The sequence below is a fragment of the Molossus molossus genome, unplaced genomic scaffold (genome assembly GCF_014108415.1).
Source record: "Molossus molossus isolate mMolMol1 unplaced genomic scaffold, mMolMol1.p scaffold_m16_p_5, whole genome shotgun sequence".
Lineage (NCBI taxonomy): Eukaryota > Metazoa > Chordata > Mammalia > Chiroptera > Molossidae > Molossus > Molossus molossus.
This window is the reverse complement of record NW_023425388.1, coordinates 7,093,980-7,121,394: the sequence shown is the minus strand read 5'-3', so window position 1 is coordinate 7,121,394 and position 27,415 is coordinate 7,093,980. Positions and strand designations below refer to the sequence as shown.

Sequence of the window (27,415 nt, the reverse complement as noted above, 5' to 3'; positions counted from 1 at the left end):
CCTGCTGGCTGTTGCTGGAAGTGCATGAAGGAAGCCCAGAGAGGCACGACCTGGCTCTGGGGTGACGCTGCGGAAGGCCACCAGCCAGCTGTGCCTGTTGGGACTTGGGCACTGGTCACCCACGTCCAGAGTTTAATGGCAACATTGTGACTCACCTCTGGCACGTCCTGCGACCCATTCTGGCCTTTCTCCTGGTAGCTTAGAGGTCAACTTCAGCGTGCAGTGCCTTCCTGTCCGCTCTCTGAGTGCCCTCAGAGTCAACTTGCCCTCAGGGGTCTACAGTTCTTCCTCCTTGGCCCCTCCCACCATCAAATCTCCCAACCGTCCCTTCATTGCTCACACTGTCCTTGTTCATTCTGAAATATTATAAAAGCATAAGGGCCTGTCATGTGGCCCCTTGCCCCGAGGGGCTGGGCTCTCCAGCACCCTGGCCTGCCTGGTGCCCACCGGCGGCAGCCTCGCACCCACTCTCCGCTCTGGACAAACGTCACGGAGTAGGAGAAGAAAGGGGCTCAGGACATGTTTAAAAACAAGCTTCGTTTCTCCGATTGCAAAAGGCATAAACATTCACCTCAAAAAGTAAAAATGGTTCGGAAATGTGTAATGTGGAAAGTGAAAGTTCCCCATAATCAATCAATCGGTGATAAGGGTGGAGGTTCCACCCCCGGGGAGTCTTACATCATGTCAGTCTTTCTCTTTCAATAACTTTTCTTCAAATGATTCACCAACCTCTCAACCCCAGTCAGAAAGGGCCATGTTTCCTTCATAAACAGGATACACAGGGTGGATAAGAGACCACAAACCACTCCCTTGCAGGGTGAGGGATCTAACCGACATTTGTAAACAGAACCTTCTGGACTTCGATCGAGAGCGTGGGCCAGCCTGTAGGAAGGGAGGGCCCGCGGGCTGCGGACAGCCCGCCGCGTGCGCACCTTGGAGATCCCTGAGATGATGATGGTGCTCTTCTTCCGAGGCGACTTCAGCTTCAGCTTCGAGGATTCGCTGAGCTGCCGGATGGCGACTTCGGCCACTGGATCCGAGCCACTCAACACCAGCAGTTCTGCGGAGAGAGGGCAGTGTTGACGCCTCAGCAAAAATTAACACTCTGCTTGTGATCCTCAGTGTGCAGCTGAGTCTCTGAGTCTCTGACGTGAACACGAGTGCATTTGGTGTGTGGCTTCTTCCTCGATCAAGGTGATGAAGAACAAGGGCAGTACCCAAAGACTTCTAACCTCCTGGGGGACTGGGGCCTTTGAAGGGCAGCGCGGTCACTCCCCCTCCCTGGCAAGACTGGCGGACCACCCGCAGGTGTTCAGGCTATGAGGGGCTGGTGCATAAAGCAGCTCCCTTCCCACGTCAATACCACACAGGGCCAACATCGGGGGGGCTCAACATGCACAAGCGCATTCCTTCGACAGTCCCCCAAAGCCTGAGGTAGGTCCTCCCTAAATCCTCACTTGGGAAATGGGGAACCGGCAGGCAGCCAGGTCGGCGGCAGAGCCGAGACGCCCAGCCAGGTCTCGAACTCAGAGCCGACACTGAGAACTCACACTGCTCTGCTCCAGAAAGATGAGACAGGCAAGTATCACTGGAGCAGGATGCAAGGACCTTGCTCATCTCCGTTCTGGCTGTGGCTTTGGAGACGACAGCTGCTACACTGCCAGAGGGTGTGGTGACAGGATGAATACAGCCCAAAACTGCTTGGCCCTGACCCGTGGCGAGAAAAGAAGCGTCACCTTAGGAGACAGCTGTGCCGTGATTGCCAGGGACTCCCAGGCACAGGTGTGGAGTGCCACCTCCGCACGCCAAGCCCAGGCCTCTGTGCCATCCTGGGAAAGCCTGCAAGGTGGCAGGTGTACCTGAGAAGGCTGCTCTGGCCCCGGCTGTGCCTGCGAGCTGTCGCCAGGGGCTGGCTCCACTGCCTGCGGACCCGGTGAGGAGCCCCCGGCGGGAACGTCAGCCCCCGGTCTTTGAAAAGGGGGTCCTGCCAGGTGAAGGGGCCCTGCAGGATGAAGCAGTGGGGTGTACTGCCAGGAGCAGAGCTGAGAAAGAGCCCTCGGGAGCAGGCAGCCAAAGGAGCAGCCCTGCCTGTGTCCGGGGAGCTGCAGTTGGGGGACCCTGCAGGGCTGCGTCCCAAGAATCATGAAAATTCCCACAGGGACAGAGACCGTCGCAACTTCCACCAGGCTGAGAGGAAACAAACATCTTAAGGCAGCACCTGTCAAATGAGAACTGCCCTCCCTGCGACCCCGAACTCCATCTGCTCCTCCTTGCCCCATCCTTGACCTTGGCAGGATCAGAAACAGACTCAGGGAAAAGCTGCCCACCTGCCCCTTCTCTACCAGCAGGTCCTACGAGCCAAGGTGGGAATCTAATTCCCACATTCAGGTTGTGCTGTGACTTAAAGAGACAGTACACATCTCTTCAAAGACATTTATTATCTAAAAGTGATCATAAAAATGGGAAAGTGGCACCTAGAATTTTGAGGGAAACTACTCTGACCTACCACATTTCATGGAACAGTTGGAGACAAAAATTAACTTGGCTTTATGATCATGTCACCAGAGTCCTACTTACTTTCTGATATTCATGTAACTGGTATGTCAAACAAGAGAAAAAAGAATGTTGGGAAATTGTATAAAGTGAGGCAGAAGCCGGCTTTCACGGTTACTTTGTTGCAGCATCCCCTTAACTGCAGCAGGGTGCTAACATGGCTCCTGGTCTTCAGTCAACTCGGATTTCCCTCTCTTTCCAGTTCTTTACTTACTACTCAAAAACACTCCCACACCCCGCAAAGGGACGCTCAGCGCGGCGAGGCGCGGAGGGAGCACAGGGGCGGGCTGTCCGTTACCTGTGTCGGAAGAAGACAGCGTCTTGCTGACGGGCGCACTGTGGCAGGGGATGGCTTGGACGGAAATGTCCTTCTCGATCACCCTCACCTTGACGGGCGTCCGCAGGGGAGACTCTGCCAGGGACAGATCCTGGTTACAACGGCCTTCTGAATGAAGTTACTGGGAAGTGAGACCACACCTCACCTCAACTCTGTCTCATGTCATTTAAAAAGACCAGAACGCAGGACTTTTTAATCGTCTCCCTTATTCTTTTCTTTGGGGTGGGGTGGGGTTGCCAAAAAGGGGTATTGGAAGCTCGGGTTTAAATAAAATTTCAGAAATGTTTTAATGAAGGAAGGATTTCACATTCTATTTTGCATTCAAGAACTGTGCCAAGCCCTGGCCGGTTTGGCTCAGCAGTCAGAGCGTTGGCTTCCGGACCAAAGGGTCTCGGATTCGATTCCCAGTCAAGGGCGCACACCTGGGCTGCAGGTTTGACCCCCTGGCCCTGGGATGCAACCAATCGATGTGTCTGTCTCACATGGATGTCTCTCTCTCTCTCTCTCTCTCTCTGCCCCTCCCTCTAGATAAAAAAATAAATAAATGGAAAAATATCCTCAGGGGAGGATTAACAAAAAAAATTTTTTAAAAAAGGAGCGGTGCCAAGCAGTCTGTTCTGGGAAGATAACACGTCTGCATTAGCAGAAACAACGTATAAATTAAAAAGTAATAATAAGACATAGAAGCACACAGAGGTGTCTCAGAAGTGGCAGCTGTGGGGACAGGTACAGAATTCCACTGCATGTCAAATGACCGCAATTATCGAGCCTTCTCATCCACGACTGTTAACGTACGGACTCCACACTGACCTCGTACGCCCAATGTTCCAAGAGAGCGTGGTGTCCCCACGTACACGTGATGGGGTCTTAATGTAACTAGCCATCTGACCCAATATCTGAATTTTAGCTTCAGGATATACTACAAGGCTGAACCTTGCTTGTCATTTACTTGACAAAGCAGGAAGATAATTTTCTTAACAAAAGAGCTACACAAAAGTCTTGCCAGTGCGCACGCTCCCTGGGCCACAGGGCTTTCTTCACAACACGGTGCCGGGGCCCTGCCTGCCTAGGGAGACGGGGCGTTCTCACCCGAGCTCGGCGGGGTCGCCCTCCCCGTGTCGAAGCGAGGCTTGGTTTTCACAGCAGTGACAGTAGTGACCACGGTCCCACACGGCATCACCGTGCGGTCTTTCTCTATCTTGGCAGCGGGGACGGGCAGAGGGCCGGGCCAGGACTTCGCTTCTGCGGGCTCCACGTAGCAGAACTGCGGGAAGGCCGGGCGCGGGTTGCAGGGTCAGAGCGAAGCCCACCCACCGCAGGACGCTGACCCTCTCTGCACCCCGGCTCCCTCGATGCGGGCCAGGATGATCTGCAGTCAGTACCTGAGCGCACCCAGAGCTCCCCTGAACTGACAGAGGATGACGAGCCCCAGGCTCAAAGCCAGCCAGGCAGCGCGTACATGGGGACAAACGAACAAAAGAGCAGCCCTCCCTGGGTCAGGCCCCGTGAAACGGCCTCGGCGTTATTTCAACCGGCCAGGCGGTGGGCAGGAAGGGTCCCGGGGAAGCCTGGAAGTGCACAGCTCTTCCCAGACGACTTTGTTTCGTGTTCAAGCCAGAGCAAGGCTCTGCCGGACAAAACTGAGGGTGCTCCTCATCTGGGGTGGCCACTGGGTCACATACCTCCGCGGTGACGGAACCCAGCACGGAGCTGCCTGCCGAGGGCCCGCTGGTCAGCACGAAGCTCTGTGGCCCGGAAGGCTGCTTCTTAAACAAATCTAAAGGGACAGTTGTCACCGCCAGCAGAGCTGAAAAAGACAGGACACACCCAGTGAGGGCGTGTTCCCAGGACAGAACAGTCGGCTCCTGCCACGTCCCCATCACTTCAAAACATTTGACAAATGTTACGGTCAAAAGAGAAAGGAGGCTAAGAGAGGTGATTCCAGGCCACGTCTGCACCTGAGCCGCAGGGGAAGCAGCTGTTCTAAAGATGAGCAGTGGTAACGGACCAAGACAGGAATATGGTTGGTGGATTAAAGAACTGTATCAGCATCAACTCAGGAAGCTCATAACCGCACTATGGACATGTAAGAGCATCCCTATTTGTAAGAAATACACATAAGGGCCCTGGCTGGTGGCTCAGTGTTTGGAGTGTCAGCCCATGCACTGAACGGTCAAGAGTTCGATTCCTGGTCAAGGGCACATACCTGGGTTGCAGGTTTGAGCCCTGGCCCTGGTTGGGGTCGTGCAGGAGGCAACTAATTGATGTGTCTCTCTCATAACGATGTTTCTCTCTCTCTTTCTACCCCTTTCTCCTCCTTTCACTCCATCTAAAACTCAATGGAAAAATATCTTCAGGTAAGGCTTAACCAAAAATAAACAAATACATAAAATCTAATAAATATGGAAACTACTGATCTTTACACAGGCACACCTACGGTCCACACTCACTTTAGTGATTTTTTTTTCCCTCTAATTGTTACTTTCTTGTATCAAAAGCATGTGTTCCACGTGAGCTGGTGTGGCTCATTGTACAAGGAAAAGCCTGCTGAAATCCACAGAGACAGAAAGCAGGGTGGCGGGGGCTGGGAAGGGGGAGGGAGTGGTGTTTAATGGGGCCTGAGTTTCAGATTTGCAAGAGGAAAAGCCTTCTGGAGACGGAGGCAGTGATGACTGTATAACAGAGCGAATGCACTTCATGCCACTGTAGGCTATGGTGTGGTTAAGGTGATACATTTTGTTACATGTATTTCATCATAATTAAATTTTTTTTTAAAAAAAAGGTCTATGGAGGTTAAGAGGATTGAGAACTGCTTCTCTAAGACAAGACTTGTTAAATAAAACATTCTGGGCAGTTGTTAAAAACAAAAACAAAACTAGTTCAATATATGCTCTTTCCCAAAATGCACGACCTTGTTAATAACTGACCTGGACTTTCCACTAAACATTCCCTTGGGAAGACCCAGGTGGTTTGGGGGAGGGGCAGGCCTGCTCGGGGTCTCCCACCCTCCCCAGCTTCCCGCAGCCCTGGTCAGGGCACGGGATCACCCTCCCGAGAGCAGGGCCTCCGTCCGCCGCTCACCACCTACCTTCTGAGGGCTGCCCGTCCTCTGAAATCTGCAGGTGCAACTCCTTCGACTTGGCGTTCAACTCACTGTGCAAAGAAAGAAGAGCTGTGAGCCCTGATTATTTTTTAAATAATATTTTTTTCTGATTATAGAAAGGAACTGTCCTCATCAATATTTTAAAAACTGCAAGGCATATAACTAAAAATATAAAGATTACCTGCAACCTCACTATCCAGAAACGGTGACTCTGCATATTGGGTGCCTAGTCTCCTAGAATTATCCAACAGAGCTTTCGGAGGCCGATGGACACGCTCCATACAGGTGCTTTCAAATATGGTGGCCACTGGCCACATGTGGCTTTTGAAAACTTGAAATGTGGCCAGTAGGCATATGGCTATGAGTTACTGCACCGAAAGGGTAGCAACATCATTGTCTAAAACAAAAGTATAGAACACAATATACCTCTTCCCTTCTTCGTAACCTATTTTTTTCGCTTAAGGTATCATGGACACCTTCCTATGTCAATAACTACAGAGCAACATTTTAAATAGGTGTCTATTCCATTATTTGGCCTTATGAGATTTTACTTAGCCAATGTATTAATAACCAACCCTTAGTAATAAGTTGGTTGTTTTCATATTTCCTAATTATAGCCCAGCTGAGCTGAACACCCCCATACATGTATCTCTGCAGGGATGTGTGATTGCTTCCTTAGGAAAACTCTAGTTGCCAGTTAACAGGTACACGCATTTAAGAGATTTTCTTTAGTTTGTACATATTGATGACCTCCAGTATGGCTGTTCCAATGCACACTCCCCTGGCCATTCTCACTCTTATTCTTTAGCGCTCTGTAAGGTAAAAAACAACCTCTTTTGTTTAACTTTGCATTACTCTCACTATTTCTGAGATTAAACATCTTTTCAGAAGTTTCTATCTATCTATAGTTCTTGCTTCTGTATTTCTAGTTTGAAAATTTTACCCATTTTTCTAAGAGTGCTATATTCTCATTAATGATTTATAAGAGCTCTTTCTATGATACGCGGGGCATGTTTTTCCATTACCTTTTGTACTTATTTACTGTTGAAGCATCAGAGAGTGGTTGATTTCTACATTTTCGTAGTCAGCCACTTTTCTGAAATAGTATTTATATTAGTCTTTTTTTTTTTTTTTGGTACGTGCCCCTAGCGGGAACCAAACCCAGAACTCTCTGGTCCGCAGGCCGACGCTCTAACCGCTGAGCCAAACCGGCCAGGGTTTAAACAATAAATAAGTACAAAAAGTTTTTAGAATATTGTGATTTCTATGCCATGTCCATTATTACTTCTAATGGGTTCAATTGCTCTTCCTGAGTCGTCATGTCATGCAGTAGTGTCATCTGCAGGTAATGATTAGCTTTGCCTCTTCCTTGCCGGGCTTTGTAGCATTTCTTTATCTTATCTAATTACACTAGCCAGTGCTTCTAGCACACACAGTGGGTCTCCTTCTCTTGACTTTAGTGGAACTGCTTCTCGTATTTATCACTTTCAGTGATTTTTAAAAAAACCTTTTTGAAGAAGTGTCCATACACCTTGTTCTAATACAGATTTTTAGCACTGGGAATGGTTATTAAATGTCACTGAATATCTTTTAGGCATATATAGAGCTGCCTTCAAAAAGAAATCTACGTTCGACTTCAAGCTACCTCAGATGTTTAATACACTTTTTAAAAATTTAAAAAAAAAAATTTTTTTTGGCACTATGAAATGATCTCGGGGGTTGGCAGTCTTGAGTAGGTGTCACCATGGAAACCAGGGCCCATGGAAACGGAGCTGCACGCACAAGGTGAACTCTTCTTCCCAGGTGAGGTCGGCAGTGTTTTCGGGGAGGGCGCTGCAGAGCCTCTGGAGGGGGCTGTTCAGCTGAACTGCACACTGGAGGTGGGCGTGGCCTGGAAGCAAACACAGCGACACCTTTTATTTTCCTGTTTTAATTGCTTCAAGGCACTTCCACATGTCAGAGAAGGCTGCATAACATGCCTAAGGTCTTGGCTCACCCGCTTTCTTTCAGATGCCATTTCCAAACTCTCAAAGCACCCCACTTCACTTGGGGTTAAAGCCTGACTCCCCCACCTGATATGCAGAGCCCTGGACTGCCCCCAAGGGCCTGCTCATCCCTCAGTTCTGGCTGTAGGCACAGTCATTCCAATGGACTCGCACTATTACTATGGTTTGTAGGGCATCTTCTCCACCCAAGGCAGGACGCACTGCAGATCCGACTGGAGGGAGCCACCAAGGACCCACAGGTCACCCCTCCACGCAGCTCATGCTGTGGGACGGTCACTAGTCTGCCTGCCGTCACCCGGAGCTCCTGCACCAGTCACCCACCTGAAGCACCAGGGTCACTTAGCAGCGAGGCTCGGATGTTCTTCACCAGTAATTTGAGATCATGAGCCCTTGGAGGTTTGGGAGGGCAGGGTTCCTGAGGGGCAGGTGAAGTGCACTGGAGATTCTGCAGGAAGAGGAGGAGCAGTGACCGTGGGGAGCAGAGAACAGAGGCAGCCGCTGGAACCTGAACCAGAGTCTGCTCTGTGACAGTCTCCCCTCTTGTGGGAAGGCCAGGTACCATCAACCAAAACCGCTTCTGCTCGGGAGACTTCTGTATCCCAAAGGCAGCCATGCATCCAGCTAGAGAGGGCCCCTCGGAATCGTTCTGTGGGTGGAGACTGGGGCAGACATGCCAGTCCACACCTGATCCAGGCCAGGTGCTTCAGAGGGTGCGATGACTTCCCAGGCTGCAGGTCGTCCGGCTGTCCACAGCCTGGGCCAGACAGAGCGTCTCTCTAGTGCACCTTCCTCTGCCCAATGCAGGGGCACGTTCTCATTGCTAACTGGTTTCCCCAGGTACCTCAGTCCTGGAGGGATGACATCCAAGACCAGAGGCTCTGAGTGGACAGTGAAAAGTTTGGGCTTCTAGAAGGTGGAGGGTCAAACCTCATTAGGGTCAGACTATGCTGAGTGCCCTCTTCCTCCCATCCCCCAGGGCTTTGGAACCCTGTGCCCTGACGCTTCCCCAGAGCACGGCCATTACTGACCAGAAAACACAGGTGCAATGCCACTCCACCCGCAGGATGGAGGAACATCGGAAATGCACGCAGATGGTCCAGGAGCTGGGCCACGACCCCTCCCGGGGCCTTGAAGAGCCCACGCCCCGTGAACAGCCTTACCTGGACTTCCCGCACGTCCACAGGCTTGGTGCTCAGAATCACCGATGGGGAGGCGGAACTGACCAGGTACTTCAAAATATCCTTCAGAGTTTCACATATTGCATTCACCTCAACGGCCTGGTCCTGCCAACAGAGGAGGAAGCCACCAAATCCCTGTATAAGCATGTACGTGTGCAAAAGGACCGGCGAGCCTTGGCCCTCCTCGCGCGGCCCCGAGATGAACAATCCTGGCGTTGCCGGGGCTCCAGGAGGTCAGCTTAGGACCCAGGAGATATCTGGGAGAGAGGGTCCCTTTTACTGATCTTGGAAGTAATTGATCTTACTTTTTTAAATGGTCAAGAAATAAGCCATGCGCACTGTAGAAATGCCAGTATTTCTGTGTATACCCTTCTCAGTCATTTTCCCCCAAACATGCAGACATGTGGTTTTTCTTTCTCACATAACATTTGATATATATATTTTTTTAATTAAAAAGTATTCAAACAAATGGGAAGGCTGGATAAGAATGAAAACAAGCTTTAGGAAGAACAACAAAGCTGGACAACTTACATAGGCAGATGTCAAGATCTATAAAGCTGCAATAATCAAGACCCAACAGAACTATGTCCATTCATTCTAGAATGTTCATAGCACCACGACTCACAATAGCCCCGAACTGGAAACTACCTAAATGTCCATCAGCAGCTAGACGGATCCATAAATTGTGGGCAGCCACACAATGGGATGCTACAGGACAACAAGCACAAACCATACGCAGTCACACACGTGACACGGACGAATCTCACGGACATGATGCTGACTGCAAGGAGCCGAACAGAAAATCCCATTCTGTATATAAAGTGCCCAAACAGGCCAAACTCGTCATGCTGTTAGTGGTAGGCAGGGCTCTAAGGTAACCCCAGGGAGTCCTGCCCTCACCTGGAGTGCAGGTGGGACCTGAGACTTGCCTTCAGTCAATGGATGCAGCAAAAGCGATGCAATGTCAACAGTTATGTTATACAAGACTTTCTCTTAGCAAACTGGAGAGGAGAGTTCTGCCGGCCTTGAATAAGTCAGCTTCCATGTCTGAAGGGTCACGGGGCGGGGACTTTGCAACAGCCAGGAGCCAAGGAAATTGGGACTCAGTCCTACACCTGCAAGGAAACGAGTTTTGCCAACAACCGCATGAGGCTGGACGAGCATCCTGAGCTCCAGGAAGATGCAGTTTGGCCGAGACCTTGGTTCCAGCCTATAAGACCCTGAGCAGAAGACCCAGCCCAGAAGGACGGACAAAAACGATGACGTGTATGCGTGTTCTCTTAGGTTTGTGGTAACTAGTTACAAGCACAGATAACTCCTGCAGGTGGGAGTCAGGAGCCGGGGGCAGTGAACGGAAGGGACAGAGGGTCTCTGCGGAGCCCCTGCTCTGCGCAGAGCGGGGTGCTGGGCACTCAGGAGCGCCTGGTGTGTGAAAGCCGCAACCGGCTGGACGTGTACGACGCGTGCACTTTCCTGTGTCAATAACAATGCTTACGCAAGCAGGATCTGTTTTTTTTGTTGTTGTTGTTTTTTTAATCCTCACTCGAGGACATTTTTCCATTTTTTGTACAGATAGAGTGGGAGGGAGAGAGAGGAAGAGAAACATCGATGTGAAAGGGACACATCGAGTGGCTGCCACCTGCACGACCAACCAGGGCCGGGGACAAACTGCAACCGAAGTACGTGCCCTTAGCGGGAACCGAACCCGGGTCTCTCCGGACCGCAGGCTGACGCTCTAACCGCTGAGCCAAATGGGCCAGGGCGCAGTATCTGTTTTTAAAATCCTCAATTAGAAGCCTTGTTTAAAGACGAAAGATTTTGTTTTGGACTCTTCAAAACCTGGCTCGGGTTGGATCCTTGCTAACAGAACGTGTCGAACTCTGGCTTCGGGGAGCAGCTGCCGCGCAGGGAGCTCACCAGCGTGTGGGGTCCTGGCCCCCGTTCTGGCTCTGCCACTGCCAACGCCAGGGCTCCCTGCTGCCCCTTGTCCCCGCTGCTGTGAATGCCTTCACTGTGGGGCTCCAGCCCACCCCCTCAGGGGCACCGGACACTTACAAAACTGAGTCCCCTCCAGGATGACAGATGAAACCTCCCAACGTGGGGGGCTGGAAGCGATTTCAGAAATTGGTCTGTAGTGTCCAAAGGACAACTGGCCGGCCAGGCCTTGTTACAACAAACTCAGGCCAAGTCTACCATTTATTGAAATTTAGATCTACTCTGTAATCTAAAAATAATCAGAATAGCTAATACGTTCATCACTTTAGGACGTGTCAGCCTTGATTTTACACACTTATCTGTACTAATTTAATCCTCATAGTAGCCTTCAACATCACTGTCCATACTTTACAGACGAGGAAACTGAGGCACAGAGAAGCGGATTAACATGTATAGCGTCACACAGCTCAGAAGTGGCAGAGCCCGGAGTCAGACCCAGCCAGTTAAGGCCCCAGGGTCTGCGCTAGTAACCATTCTGCCATCACCTTTCTCTCCGGCAAGTCCCTGACATCTTATGGTTTCGAGGTGATATTCACATGACATAACATGAATCATTTTATGCATTTTAGCGGTATTTAGTACAAAGTGTTGTACAACCATCACCTCTATCCAGTTCCAAAATATTTTCATCACCCCCCCCGAGCAAACTCCTTACCCACTGGCAGCCCCTTCTCCTCCCCCCTCCCCCAACAGGCCCCGGCAACCACGCTCTGCCCTGTCTCTCGGTTTGTGGAAATTAGTTACAAGCGCAGATAACTCCTGCAGGTGGGAGGCAGGAGCCGGGGGTAGTGAACGGAAGGGACAGAGGGTCTCTGCGGAGCCCCAGCTCTGCGCAGAGCGGGGTGCTGGGCACTCAGGAGCGCCTGTGCTGGCACCGCGCTCACGTGGACTCACGCAGCAGTGGCCTCGTGCGTCTGGCTTCTGCCGCCGGGCATGATGTTTGCGGGGCCCTGCAAGTCCCAGCAGCACCGCAGCCCCATTCTCTTTTACGCCCGAATGACATTCCGTCACAAGGATGGGCCTCATTCCGCTTGTCTACTTTTATCTCTTTTAGCCCCTACAACTGCTCACTTCACAGAGCAGGACACCAAGGGTGAAAGATGAGAGTCCGTCACACCTAAGATCCCCAGAGCAGCGGACCCGGGAACCCTCCTTCCACGCGACTGCCCTGCCCACACGCCGTCTTGTCCCGAGGGCCCAGCAGGACCCTGCTGCAGGGAGCTGGCAGGCTCGACACAACCGCTTCGGGGGGACGACCTGCCCCTCACGAACATGAGCAGCACGTGGTGTCTGAAGGCGTGGGTGGGGGAGTGCAGGCAGGGTGTGGAAAGCACATACAGTGCCCACCAGCTGGGTAAGACAGGAGGGATAAGACCATTTTTGCACAAAGAAACGCAGAAAAGATAAAAACTACTGAAACGCATTCTTGCATGCAGGGGGAAAATGGGGGTCGAAGGGAGAGGAATGGGGAGCAGACTTCTGAGTGTGATGTTTTGTGTCCTTTTGACTTTTAAACCATGGTAATATTTTACATGTTAAAATAGATGTAAATCAACAGAGATGGGGGACAAACCCGAACACTGCGTACGAACAAACACGAAAGCAGTTCTCTTACATCGAATGGGTGTGAAAACCACACCGAGAGAAGAAAATCAAGTCATTTTGCTCTTTTTTTTTTTTTTTCAATCCTCACCCAAGGATATTTTCCTTTTGTGCATTTATCTTGAGGGAGAGAGGGAGGAAAAAAGAGAAAGAAACATCGATGTGAGAGAGACACATCGAGTGGTTGCCACCCACCCAACCCCAACCAGGGCCGGGGACAAAGTGCAACCAAAGTACGTGCCCTTAGCGGGAACCGAACCCGGGCCTCTCTGGTCCGCAGGCCGACGCTCTAACCGCTGAGCCAAACTGGCCAGGACCATTTTGGACATGAACTTCGAACCCCTCAGCAGGATGCCCTCTGAGACCAAGGCCAGCAGAGTGTCCTGACCTTGGCAGGTTTGAGGTCAGCAGTGGTGCCAGGGTAGCAAGTTACAGGACAACAGTGCCACGTGGGAGGAAGGAGATACAAATACGAAAAGAAGGAGAAAAAGGAAAGGAATTGGCAATGATGGGAATACCGAATACACACCCCTTCTACAACTACACAGCCAGGAGAAAAGGACACTTCTGATGGCTGCAAGCTGAAAGAATTACGATTCAAGCTTGTCAATATTAACAAACACACAAAAAACTGTCCACATGTAGATTAAGGCATGAACGGTTGAGTATTCACAGGCAAACTATGAACTTCACATATTTCGGCTGCGGTGACATCTCAGTAGTTGAACACGAGTCAGAAATGGGTGAAATCGCAGGGACGTCCGGAGAAGCCGCTGCAAGGGAAGAACCCGAACACCGAAGCCTTTGGTGCGGATGACTTCACCCGATCGTTTCGGCAACTGGAAATGGCACCACCAACGTGACCAGCACACCCACTCCCACTCCGGAATTCACATCTCCGAACCGCTAAGGCCATGGGGAGCAGGGAGGACGCCGCCCCCGGATTTGCGGTGCATCTTTGCAAAAACCACGGGGAGGAAGGAGGTCGTGATCCCGGAGTCAGCTGGGCTCAGCCCAAGCTGCAAGGAAGCCGCTGTAAGGCAGGAGCGCGGATCTGACGACCACGTGTGCTAGAACGCCCAGGGAAACTGAGGTTTCATTACGTCAACAGTTTGCAACCTCAGCCGCACACACGTGCTTAATAAGTTCCCAGCCCAGGAACGCCTGCATGGGGGTGGCAGGCAGGCTGCCAGGTGATTCCAGAGGCAGCCCAAGAGCCCAGGTGAGAGTGGGCATTAAACCCATCACAACGCGCACACGTTCCCAACGGGGATGGAGGCATCGTAAAGGAGCATGGACTGACCTTCCCCGGGGCTCTGGGCTGGACGGTGATGGCCATTTCTGGCACGTTGACGAACGCCCACCGGACCTGAATATCCTCTCTCTTCTCCTTCATGCAGAGCTCCAGCTTCAAAAACAAACAAACCAACAGTGGTTACTGGAGGGCTACTGTCCCCCCCGAGGCTCCGTGTGTGTGTGTGTGTGTGTGTGTGTGTTCACTGTTTTCGTGAACTAACTGCTTAGCCTCCCCGTGCCGTACTGTGCACTTTCAAAATGGAGAAGAGGGTCCCACACTCCCTTCGCCCTCCCCCACCAGCACCTCTGCCTCCACCGGCCGCCGAGAAAGGAGCCTCAGGGCTGGTGGCTGAAGGCCAGATGTCATTGAAACTGCAGTCTACGTTAGTTCTCTGCACTCTGCACTGCTCTTGTGGCAGCGTCCCCCAGATGTAAAGGAGGAGTGAGAGCTGGGAAGCAGGATGCCTGAGCCAAGCCCATGCCCACAGGCTCCCCGAGGGCTGTGCACACTGGCATCCTGGTCCCCCTTGCCTGGGCCACCACTCCACCTGTAACTGGATTCTGATCCCTCACAATGTCCTATTCCATCCTCTCCATCCGTTGTGGCAGAAAATTGGCCCCACTCCTTGGAACCTGTGAACATGTGACCTTCCATGACAAAAGGGACTCCGCAGGTGTGACTTGGGTTAAGAGCCATGAGATGGGGAGGTGACCCTGTGTTGTCCTGGAGAGCCCAGTGGAGCCATAAAAACGGAAGAGGAAGGCAGAAAGCATGCCACACATGTGCCTCGAGCCAGGAGCCCGGGATGAGGCTGCCCCTAGAAGCTGGGAACCGCCCACCGCTGCTGGCCAGCAGGGGGCCGGCCCTCAGTCCTGCCCCGGTGAGGAGCTGAGTTCTGCCAACAACCCGAATGAGCAGGAGACAGATTCTCCCCGGAACTTCCAGAAAAGGAAGGCAGCCTGCCAACACCTGGACTTCCGCCTGTTGGATGGACGTCAGACCCCCAAGACGGTAACAGAATACACTTGGGCTGTTTTAAGCTAAGTTTGTGGACATTCTGCAGCCTTAACAAAATAATACACCAGCCTTCATTTTTTCAGCCATCACATCTCCATCCTCCTCCCTGCCACCGAAACAAACAGAAAGAAGGATGTAATTCTGAAGGCTCAGGACTCTGACCTCGTGCTAGCAAGAGGGTTAGAGAAACGAAGCCTTCCCTTGTGAGACTAGAACAAGCGCACTTTAATTTCACTGACACAGGTCCCGCGTCCGCCCCACCGGGTGGGGAGGGGGTGGCAGCAAGCCCCACTGCTGGCCCCTCGATGCCTTTTGTCTGAAGAACAAGGGAGAAGTGGCCGGCCTGCTGCCTTCAGCATGAATAATTGACCGATCTCTTCTGCTTGCAGCCTAATCCATAGGCCGCGTTGAAACTGTGCTAAGAGATCAAAGATACCATTGTGTTACTGTGTTTGAGCTGCTCAAATGACAGACACATAGTGTCCACCTCAGATGCTACATTTGCTCCGTGTGTGAGGTCCTTGCCCGACTCAGCCCTGAAACAGGTCCCACACTTTGAAGTTTTTCCTTAGTCACATTGTCCAAAACATTGGGGGACACACGAGGCATTGACATCTGACAAGTTTGTGAAGTTATCACTTAATCTCTTCAACTTGGAAAGGGGGTGATATGGGGGAGGCTAGATTTCAGAAACAAAGCCATTTCGTTGGCCAGAAAATCTTGTTCCCCCTGCTGATTTAAAACTATGTCTTCGTCAGAAAAGTGTATGGAGCATCATCTTCTCTTGTTGAGAAGCCCCCCAAAATGAGCAGCCAACCACAAGGACAGCAGGGGAAACACGGGGTTGAGTGGGCAGTGTCCCTGAAACAGACCCAGAAATTTACCACGTTCTCACACTGCTAAGCAGGGGCCCGGGTGAACTGCTTAACGCCGGACGCTGTGTGGCGGTTCAGCCCGCCAGAAGTTTCACTCGGTCTGTTATAATTACCATCTAGGTTTCCCTATGTAACTGTTACCTATAATTATGAATATTTATACAGCATTGTGTATACATTATAAAATTGTTACATATGTCTATTATAATTATTATAATAATGTCTATTATCTGAAAAATAATGGTAATACTCATTCTTTAGCTTATAAAAATAATAAGAGGTCCTTTAAAGCTGACTTTCTCAGAAACTAAAAAGAGGACGGCACCAGCCCGGCGTTCTTTCCAGGCTGTGGTCGACTTCCGAAATCCAGCGCTGATTCGGAGATAAACCCACTCACCTCACCTCACCTGCCGTTACCTGGCTCCCCCATTGGCAACACCCCCGGTCAAGTCTCTAAGAAGTACCATCTCTCTCATCTGTGATAGATGGGCAACCTCTAAATTCATTACATATATACATGTGTGTGTGTATATGTATGTATACACACGTGCATATACATGTATGCATTATATGTGTGTGTGTGTATATATACTATGCATATCATGTGCACTTTAAACTTCCCACAGATACAATATGGAAGGTTACAGTTGGGAAATTATTAAATGAATGGCAACTAATAAAAGCCTGGGTATTCATGGCCCCGTGACACTCGTCTTACAGGGTTATGAGAACTATTTCCCCGACACAACCCACCGACCTCACCTGTAAATGAAGTGGGGCGAGCCGCACGCTGTACTGCTGGCGCCCCGCGTCCTCAGGTGAGGCGGGCCCTGTGCTCACCAGGAACTGGATGGCCTTGCCCACCACGTGAGAAGTCACCACCTGCAGGGGGGACAAGGTGACTTTAATGGAAATTTATAAGAGAGGGAGAGATCAACAAGGAGAAGAATTCAGAGTTTCAAACTTGGAAAAATACCCACCTTCACATTTTTTCTATTATGTAGTAGTCTGAAAACTGGAAAAATATTTCAAATCCCTTCTTCCCGACGGATTTCTAGGAGCTAAACTCTTTCTTGCCCAAATCTAGTTGTTACGCCCTCTCCACACAAAGATGTTTTTCTTTAAATACTGCTTTGTTCTATTTCTCCACACCCGCTGATTTCAAATTCCCCAGACGTTCCCCGTCACAGGAGTGAAAATCATTAACCATCGTCTCTCACTAAAAAATGAGCCTTAAGAAAAAATGGGATAGATGTTACAAGTAAAAAATACAAAAAAGTATGCAGGACACAATAAATTATTTTTATCTAAATAATTTTTTTTAATCCTCACCCGAGAATATGTTTTTATTGATTTTAGAGAGAGGGAAGGGACAGGGAGAGAGAAACAGCCTAACTGAGGATAGAACCATCACCTGGGTCTGTGCCCTGACTGGGAATCGAACCCATTACCTTTTGGTGTATAGGACGATGCTCCAACCAACTGAGCTACACCAACCAGGGCTAAATAAATTTTAACCTATCGTGGTTTTCATAGATGTGGGAATAATTCAAAGAACATATGAAATTTTAAACAGTTACGAAATTATGCAGCCTTAAAAATAGAATTATCAAATGAGCTCCTTTGAGAAGACAAGGAATTTCACTGGGAATAAACCAGGCCATATTCCTGAGATAAACCACAAAGCATTTTAGAGGGATGACTGTGACCACTGTTACCACACAGAGAAATACCCAGTTTCTGCACAGAACCCCTCTATAGAAGTGATCTTCTAGAATGAGAGGCGGGCCACCCTCCCAGCAGACTCCAAGCAAGCCCAGGGTAGGACAATTTCCCGGCCAGAGGTAGGTGTCCACACTGGAAGGAGCAGCAGTGGGGGAGGGGGGAGGGGGGCTAACAGGTGACCAGTCTAGCCAAAGCCGGGTCGTTGGGAGGCTGAGAGCGAGCGAGACAGGACAGGTTGGACTCCCCCACATTCCCAGGGGAACTGCTGACCCCAAACTGGACGGTGCCATTTGGGAAGGAAGAGAAAACATTTTAATTCTCCGATGGCTTTATCAGAATCTAAAATACCAAGTAGAAAGACGATCAAAATATTTCCTTTGTTGGGGCCTGCTAGTTCACAAAGTTCAGGCTGGAACGTCCCCCCCGTCCTTGCTTTGTCCCTGGCTCCTTCCTCCCCACGTCCAGCGCCTGTCCACTTCGAGCCCGCCTGCCCCTTCCAGCAAAAACGGACCTGCACACCGGGCCCCGAAGCAAGGGGCCAACTTCCGACGGCCACCATGACGAGCTCCCCGGCACAGATCTGGAAGAGCCGCTCCCCTGTCCTCTGCCCCATCTTCGTCATCCTCGTAAGGTTGCTCTCGCCCGGGAGGCTCATTCACGGAGGTTAGTTACAGTATCTACATCGCGCTATTGCGTCTCCAAAGTTCACGAGAGGTTGGAACAAGAAAATGTTTGTACAAGGAATGTCGTCTATTCCTTTTAAAAATCAACGCCCTACAGACCGTCTTTTCTGGAGGAACAGTTTGAAGCCAGTTGAGTTACACACGCAAACAACAGGACGCATCCGCTGTCCCTCGACTCTGCGGCCCACAACTCTTTTTCTGCGGAACGTCCAAAAAAAAAAACGACAGTAAACCATTTTGCTTCTGTGATTTCTTTGTTCTCTACTAAGCTAATTAGAACTTGACCAGGAAAACGGGCAACGTTGTTAGTGTCCTGACTCAAGCAAGAAAGGTGGTTTCTTTTGATCTAGTTCTACAAGGAGCCTCCCTACTGCCCACTCATCCCTTGACACACAGACAGCCCAGGCACCTGATTCAAACCAAATAAACAAACAACAAAACCCAAACAGATTTTAAAAGACATTAAAATTCTGGAATATAAGCCTCCAAAGATCACAATTACCATTTAAGTCATGTCAAGGAGACACGTGCAGCCCTGGCTGGGTGGCTCAGTTGGAGTGCCATCCCATACACCAAAAGGTTGCGGGTTCGATTCCCAGTCAGGGCGCACACCTAGGTTGCGGGTTCGGTCCCTGGTCTCGGTGTGTACGGGAGGCAACCGATCAATGTTTCTGTCTCACATTGATATTTCTCTCTCTCTCCCCTCCTCTTTCTCGAAAACCAATAAACACATCCTCGGGTGGGGATTAGAAAAGAAGTTAAGTGCAATCATTAAAAGTGAGACACCTACAGGTCCGAATGTCTCTTCATGGAGACTCTCCGGAGGGTCCTCCCAGCCCCATGGCTTCCCGACTCTAAATAAAACCAAGTCCTGCGGACCCTGCGTTTCTTGGCCTCCCTTCGGTGTTGGGCTGGAAACGCTGATTAAAACAATCTAAACCTGCCTCCGCATTTCCTTACGGCCAAACAAAATGCCATCTCTGTCCCCCTGAGGCCAGCTGGAGGGAGGACGCCTGGGCCACATCCTGTCCAGCCCAGCCGCCGCCCCGCCACCCTGAGTAATAATAGCCCATTTGTCAAATGGACGAGAACAAAATGGAAAGGAGCTTTTAAAATAAGTAATCTTCTTTTAGTGCATTAAGTTGTTATCCGCAATGGGGATTACATTAAATTCCCTGGTCCCAGGAGAACACTGGCAAGGCCTCGCTGCCCCGGAGCGAGAGACCCTCTCTCGGAACAGCTGAAGACAGGATCACCTGGCACAAGACCCCACACCTAAATGGCCAGAGTGTCCAAGGTTGACAGCTACCAAAATACCGACGAACAGACAGAGGCCCAGAGTCTCCCGACCACAAATACACCGAGTTTACGGGGATTCCGTCTGAGGTTCCCTGAGTCCCACCGACATGGAGCTGCTGCATCCCGGATGCTAGAGCTTCTCTATGAAGGAGGCTGATACTGACGCCGGATCTTCAAAGTTAAATAGAAACAATGTCTAGTAACTGTGCTGGGACCAAAGACTTCTCGGAGAACAGAAGCGGACCCACGGCCCCGGAGCAGGACTCCTCGAGCCAAGAGCACAGGAAGGAGCGTTCTGGCAAACAGGTCCAGAGGCCCACTCCTTCACTCCTGGGATGTTTTTCCAATGCCAGAAAAAACTCCTCTATACATAAAACGTTTAGAAAGAAAGCATCAGAGGCCCTGGCCAGTTTGGCTCAGCGGTTAGAGCGTCGGCCTGCGGTCCAGAGAGACCCGGGTTCGGTTCCCGCTAAGGGCATGTACCTCGGTTGCAGTTTGTCCCCGGCCCTGGTTGGTCGTGCGGGTGGCAGCCACTCGATGTGTCTCTTTCACATAGATGTCTCTCCCCCCCCCCCCCCCCCCCCACTCTATCTGAACAAAAAATGGAAAAATGTCCTCGGGTGAGGATTAAAAAAAAAAAAGAAAGAAAGAAAGCATCGGAGGCTGAGCTGAGGGTCCCAGGTCAACCCCCTTCCTCTGTACACCAGAGAGCATGTCCTGGAGGGTGGGCAGTATGGTGAGGGTCCCCAACGTGCAAGTCTGACGTAAAAACATCCACACCGGCGAAGAATTTGTATAAAATTTCAGCCAAACACAGGACACAGCTGGGAGCAAGAGCACAACAGACTAAGAAAACTGCTTCTGGGATGGCGGTCTGCAGCTGCTTTTACGCACTTGGCGTTAAGGAGGGCAGGTGCAGAAGATGACATGGGGGGAGGGCAAGGTGGGATTAGATTACCGGAGAGGTTCACCTGTGCTCTCTTGTGGCCACGTGGTCTCGCTTTAGAAGGAGGGGCCTGAAAGGGGGCATTTCAAAGATATGTTAGCCTAGGTGCCCAGGAACAGTGGACGGGGCTGGCTTAAGGCAAAGGTAAGCCTTTTATTAAAGAAGTTCTGTGCCGCCCTGGCGGGTGTGGCTCCCTGGCCGGTGTGGTTCCACTGGTTGAGTGTTGTCCCATATACCGAGAGGTCACTGATTTGATTCCCAGTCATGGCACATGCCCAGGTTATGGGCTTGGTCCTCAGTAGGGGGAGTGCAGGAGGCAGCCAATTGATGTTTCTCTCTTGTCAATGTTTCTCTCTCTCCCTCTAAAATCAGTGAAAAAAACCGTATCTTCTACAACAAAAAAAGCTCTGTGCTAGGGGTGTGACAACCCATCATGACCTACCCAGTTAGGAATTTATGATCAGATCACCCTGTGAGGTTACTTTCTGTAGAAACTTTTTTTTTTTTTTTTTTGGTCCACAAGCACCTGGTCTGACAGGTGAAGGTCAGGGCATCCCTGGTCCACTCCCAGGTTCAAGAGAAAAGACAGCAGATGGAGGCACTATCAAGTTGTGAAAATGAGCACATTTCACTGTGACCTACAGGACAGAATCCAGTCTCAAGATCTTAAATCGCATACCTATACAAATAGGTCTTATCCCTTAAATACCCACATACCTATACAAATAGGTCTTATCCCTTAAATACCCACATACCTATACAAATAGGTCTTATCTCTTAAATACCCACACACCTATACAAATAGGTCTTATCTCTTAAATACCCACATACCTATACAAATAGTTCTTATCCCTTAAATATCCGCATACCTATACAAATAGGTCTTGTCTTGAAACAGTGTCCCTTTGTTCAGAGTGGTCAGAGAATTCCTGGCCTGACGCTCCTGTTGTTTATTGCTCACCAACCAGAAAGTCCCCGATGTCCTCACACCCCATGTCCTCTCTCTACTGTCCCTTTCAAATGAGCCTCTCACATAGCCACTTTTGCTTGGAACACTCTGCAGAACGGGGAACAATTTCATTCCTTTTGTCTCCAAAAGAACTAGGAACACAGCCGAGAAAAACACATCCAGAAAGGTTTATGTCACTGAATATTTTTCACTTGAATCATCCTCTGTAACATCCCGAGGAGAGAGCCCCGACGTCAAATGGAAGGACAGAGCCTTCAGGAGTCATTCGGAGCCCCACTCAGAGTGCATCCCCTCTACCATCGAGTTGCGGCTCCGTAAAGATTCCTAAGACAGCGTGGATCTGATGTAACGTGTCGTCTCTGCTCTGGAACAGAGACTCCGCTTTAAAAGTAAAATCCATCCGAGCTAAGTGTGTCCGAGCATCTTTAGAGTTAACCCTTCCTGCCCACTCGTCCCCAATACGGACTGAAGGTGGATTTGTCCATGCAACTCTCCCAGTGGGTGGAGAAGGAAGATGCTGGACACAGGAGGCAGCCAAGCCCAAGGAATGCTGGGCACATGCGCAAGGGGTGTGCCTTGGACACCCCAGGCTCTGACACCCTGTCCCCAGCAACAGCCTCCATCCCTGCTTTTGTCGGGGTGCTTTAAAATGGACAAGGAGGCCCTGGCCGGTTTGGCTCAGCGGTTAGAGCGTCGGCCTGCGGTACAGAGAGACCCGGGTTCGGTTCCCGCTAAAGGCACGTACCTCGGTTGCAGTTTGTCCCCGGCCCTGGTTGGTCATGTGGGTGGCAGCCACTCGATGTGTCCCTTTCACATCGATGCTTCTCTCTCTCTCTTCCTCTCTCTCCCTCCTGCTCTATCTGAACAAAAAATGAAAAAATGTCCTCGGGTGAGGACAAAAAATAAATAAATAAATAAAATGAACAAGGAGGCTTTCAGTGATCTCACCACAAAATGTGGTTTACAGGGAACATCCTTTAGCTTTAGAGTCTGTGAACAGAGTTCTCTTCCATCAACTCTATGTACAAAGAAACACATGAGCCCAGCCGGTGTGGCTCAGTGGTTGAGCGTCAGCCCATGCACCAAGAGGTCGCCAGTTTGATTCCCGGTCAGGGCACATGCCCAGGTTGTGGGCCCGATCCTCAGTTGGGGGCATGCAGGAGTCGGCCAGTCTATGTTCTCTGATCGATGTTTCTAGTTCTCTCTAAAATCAATAAAGGAGCCCTGGCCAGTTTGGCTCAGCGGTTAGAGCGTCGGCCTGCGGTCCGGAGAGACCCGGGTTCGGTTCCCGCTAAGGGCATGTACCTTGGTTGCAGTTTGTCCCCAGCCCTGGTTGGGTCGTGTGGGTGGCAACCACTCGATGTGTCGCTTTCACGTCGTTTCTCTCTCTCTCTCTCTCTCTCTCTCTCTCTCTCTCTCTCCCACTCACTCTATCTGAACAAAATATCGCAAAATGTCCTCGGGTGAGGATAAAAAAAAAAAAATCAATAAAGGAAAAAAATTTTCAAAAGAAAGAAACACATACGAGACATTTCCTTCAAGATGAATGATGCTCTCATCTGCGGCCGGGTCCCTCTGTCCTGCCCAAGACCCATCTCTGTATTCACCACACAAAAGCACAGCTGGCCCGTGGGTCCTCGCACCCTGTCTTCCCCGGGTGAGGTCAGGCTACCTGACGGCACTGAGCCCGGCTTTCTGTTTGCCAAACAAAAAGGAGGCCCCCAGGAGTAATCTCTACCTGCCCTCGGAGAGACCCATCTCAAAACAATTTCACAACCTGTTAGCATTTTAGCATAGATGCCAGGTTAATGGACTACCTGGAATTTCAAGTCGTACAAAAATAAAAACCAAAACCGGTCAACCAAGCATCCTCTTTACAGCTAGAGAGACAAACGTGAGCAACTTTGAACCCAGCTACCTTCGCAAACCAAGGGACCCAGTGCGGTCTGGAAAGAGCACAGGAGCCTCTAGAAGAAGCTGGCAGGCGACATTTCAGTACACAAATGTACAACAGGCCGCCTTAGCAAAAACCATGTGCACACCATACACAGTACACACCCAGCGCCGGCTGTGGGGTTCCCCGACATACAATGCGGAACAATCTGGGGGAATCCCAGGTGGCAGCCGTTCCGTGTGGCTCTGGCTTTCCAGAGGCAAAGGCTGGTTAGTGCCTTTCTGAGCTTTTCTCATCTTCATTGTCTCTTTCCAGGCGAGGGTGGGAGTGAGGGCTTAAGTGAAATACTCCCAAAAATATAAAAATAATAGTAACAGGGCTGTGTACGGTGTGCAGCAGTTGGAGCTCATTTCTGGGGGCCACCGGGGTTCAAATCCAGCCTCTGCTACTTAGTAGCTCTTGGTCACCTTGGCCAAGTGACTTGGGCTCTCTGTCTTGGTTTTCTCCTCTGCACAGTGGGCACGCTATTTGTTCGGGCAGAATGTTCGAGCACAGTAGGAATGGGCACAAGCCCCATCGCCCAGGGCTGGTCACACCTGATAGCATCAGGACTGGCGACATGGCAGGTGTCATGCCAGGCACGGCACAGGTCGGTGCTCTCATGTGCCTGCCAGGGAGGGGTTACTACTTCACAGCACCTGTGGCTCAGGAGAGAAGGAAGCACCCAGGACAGCTCACACCCCAGGGTCTCCCTGGCTTCACAGCGGGGCCCCCGTGCTGGGTGGGTTATTCCAGTGATCTAAAACCTGAACCCACAGTTTGCTCATTCACTAGACGTCTCTTTGTTTACAAACGGTGCTGAAATCAAAGGTATGCGATGCCTTTCTCATGACACCTGGCCTCACACCCAGAAAGCCAGCAACTCTGCCAGTTTCTCAGGTTGCTCCCAGCACGTTAACAGGCGAGCTTTCCAAACACACGCTATGTTCCGAGACGCTCGGCCTGCTCCCAAAGGAGACTTGGGCTGTCTCAGCAGGGCGCCCATCACGATGCAAACCCCAGACGGGACGCACGGTCCAGGCATCTCCACGTGCGCCCCGGGGCCTCACGCCTGCACAGCCGCGCGCGGGACTCCGGAGCCCGGAGACGTGACCTGGGAGCCCCGGACGCGCCGGGAGGGGCCGTGGCTGCGTCGTGTGGGGGAAGAGCTGACTTGCAGGCCACTGGCGAGATGGAAATAAAAGTTGCCTTTTTCTGGGTCACACATTCTGGAGCGCGCCTCTCCCAGGACGTGAGGAAAGAGAGCATAGGTGGGGCTCGCCGCCCTGAGTCAGGGCGTAATCACAGGCTGAGGGAGAGCTCGGTCCTCCCCAGACCGGACAGGGGCAGAGGGGCCCTGGAGGGAGAGGGAAGGGGCTGGTGCCTGCAGTGCCCCACGGGGAGGGGTCGCCTCCCACTCAGCCCTCCCTGGTCTGGTCCTGGGGCGCCTGGGCGAGTGTGTGCTGCACACACGGGCCCTGGTGACAGGGGCACGTGGGGTCTGAAAAGACGCCCCGCCTTCCGGCAAGCACCGGCTGCAGAGGAGACTCTCCTTGGGAAAATGCCCCCACCCTGCAGGATTGCCGCTTGTGAGGAACGAAGAGTCGGTCTGTGTCCCCAGCTCCTGGTGCACTGTTCCGAAAACCCTTACTCTCCAGAGTGACACAATGTGTCTCGTGTGCTGGTGGCTGGAGGCCCCCAGGCAGCTTCAGAGCAGAGCTGGTCACCAGCAAGACCAAGAAAGTACTAGAGGTTGATGCTCTCAGCCCTGCTCCCAACCTCCCAGGAGACTGCAGTCAGTCACCGACGGCCATTGAGTTCATCGATCCTGCCTGTCATGGGACCTCCATAAGATCCCCCAACACGGGGTTCACGGAGCTGTGGGTCGGTCCGCGGGAGCAGGTGCCGGGAGGGCGGAGCACGCACAGGGGTGGGAGCCCCCACGCCTGCCCACGCCGGCCCTGCGCATCTCTCCACTTGGCCACTCCTGAGTGGTGTCCTGTATCCCAAACAGGGTTCTGTGAGCTGCTCCGGCAAATTATCAAACCTGAGAATGAGAACCCCGACTTTACAGCCTGTTGGTCAGAGCATGGGTGGCCCTGACTGGGGACTGGCGTGTGACATGGGGACAGATGTGTGGGGCAGAGCCCTTAACCTGGGAGGCCTGCATTCGGCAGTGTTCCAATCGAACTGAACTGTTGCACACCCGGCTGGTCTCCAGAACGCGGGAGCACCGAGTGCTGGGTGGAAGAAACACCCACACATTCGGTGTCAGCAGTGTTGTGGGTACACAGCTCAGACCACCCTGATTCAGCCCAGGCTGCGGGTGTGGGCTCCGCACTTCTCGTGGTTCTGCGGGACAACTGAGTGACAGCAGCATGCCCGCCCTCCGCGCAGGGTGCCGAGGCGGGGGTGCTGACGGCCCGATGTCTGCAAGGCGATGGGGGTCCTGGGGGCTGCAGGGAAACTGCACCTGCAGGGCACCCAGAGAGCAGGCGGGCCAGGTTCTGTCCCAGGGAGGTGTCAGGGAGGCTCAAGACCAAACACAAGTCAGAAAAACACTCCCCAAGGTAGACCTGAGCCCCCATTCTCAGCTAAGGGATCAGAGACGTGACTACACACACCAGAGCCCCAGGTCCAGCAGGACTGTCTCTACCATCAGCTCCAACGCCATGCACGTGAGCCAGAGAGATGACAAAGGGACAACCTGACACTGGAGGGAACCTAGAGAGGGGACGGCACTGTCCTTGAAATCACACGCCTGTATTTCTTTTGTAACATCGGCTTGTGAGCCTCGGGGTCTATCAGTTTTTTCCTTCTCAAGAACTACACCAAGCCCTGGCTGGTTGGCTCAGCGGTTAGAGCGTCGGCCTGTAGACCAGTGAGTTGCGGGTTCGATTCCGGACAAGGGCACGTACCTCGGTTGCAGTTCGTCCACAGCCCTGGTCAGGTCGTGTGACACGGAGGCAACCAGTCGATGTGGCTCTATCACGTCAATGTTTCTCTCTCCCTCCCTCCCTCCCTCCCTCCCTCCCTCTCACTCTATCTGATGATAAACAGAAAAATATCCTCGGGTGGGGAATGAAAAACAAAAGACTACACCGAGTAGAGAGAACACAGGATGGTGTGGACACAGGCTTCCGTGTAAGTCTGGGGCCCGTGGCGGGGCCACGTGTGCAATGAGACCCTAAAGGCAGGAGGAGGGTGCTGTCAGCGTCCTGCCCGACAGAGGACTCGAGCACACTGGCCCCTGTGCCCACCTTCATCTGATGCACAGATGTTCAGGAACCTCCTGCCGGGACACATGGCAGGAGGAACTCTGATCAGCCTGGCCCGACCCCTTTGCAAAAGGACGCCCTGAAATGCACCATGTCAGCCAGGAGGCTCGTCCAAGAGTGGAAAAGGCCATGTACACGATCCAAACACGCAGGCGAGTCCTATGCCCAACTTCCCAGGCGCCGGGCAGATCCTGGCAGGGTGTCCCCACCGGGGGGCATGCACAGGACCCAGGCTGCCAAGTGTTACTGTGACACAGGACACCACCAGCCCCACTTGCCCACACTGCGCAGGGCCCCAGGGGCCTGTCACCCAGCCGGCCAGCCAGCTCGTCCAAGGGGGACAGCACAAGGCAATGGCACGTTCTCACTTCCTCGTCGGGCTGAGAAAACATACGAGTCAAGAACTCTGAAGACGCCTGTAAAACACAACAGGACCTCGTGTGCACTTTCCCGTCGCCTGCGGTGAGTGAAAGGCCTTGGAGGGCACCCTGTGGACGGCGGTCCCGCCCGAGGAGCCGGGGGAGGGCGCGGGGTGCAGACTTCCATGGAAATTTCCACACTTCTGAACTGCTCTGACTTTCTAGTGAGCATGCACCAGTTCCGGAATGGTACTAAAAC

The 27,415-nt window shown here is 51.8% G+C and overlaps 1 protein-coding gene across 3 annotated transcripts in view; it reads right to left on the bottom strand.

The window, feature by feature from the left end:
* The window catches only part of C2CD2 (C2 calcium dependent domain containing 2), a 47,362-nt gene that overhangs the window by 7,671 nt on the left and 12,276 nt on the right, over nucleotides 1-27,415 (bottom strand). For 2 of the 3 annotated variants that reach the window (XM_036243360.1, XM_036243362.1), the window contains exons 3-12: nucleotides 16,726-16,845; nucleotides 14,078-14,182; nucleotides 9,160-9,282; nucleotides 8,321-8,444; nucleotides 7,776-7,884; nucleotides 5,979-6,043; nucleotides 4,573-4,697; nucleotides 3,980-4,154; nucleotides 2,852-2,965; nucleotides 933-1,060 (exon numbers count right to left, since the gene is read on the bottom strand). In XM_036243360.1, coding sequence (XP_036099253.1) covers nucleotides 933-1,060; nucleotides 2,852-2,965; nucleotides 3,980-4,154; nucleotides 4,573-4,697; nucleotides 5,979-6,043; nucleotides 7,776-7,884; nucleotides 8,321-8,444; nucleotides 9,160-9,282; nucleotides 14,078-14,182; nucleotides 16,726-16,845 — 1,188 coding nt within the window. Of the gene's footprint in view, nucleotides 1-932; nucleotides 1,061-2,851; nucleotides 2,966-3,979; nucleotides 4,155-4,572; nucleotides 4,698-5,978; nucleotides 6,044-7,775; nucleotides 7,885-8,320; nucleotides 8,445-9,159; nucleotides 9,283-14,077; nucleotides 14,183-16,725; nucleotides 16,846-18,199; nucleotides 18,551-27,415 lie in introns of those variants that run through there. The other variant, XM_036243361.1, reaches the window with a different exon arrangement.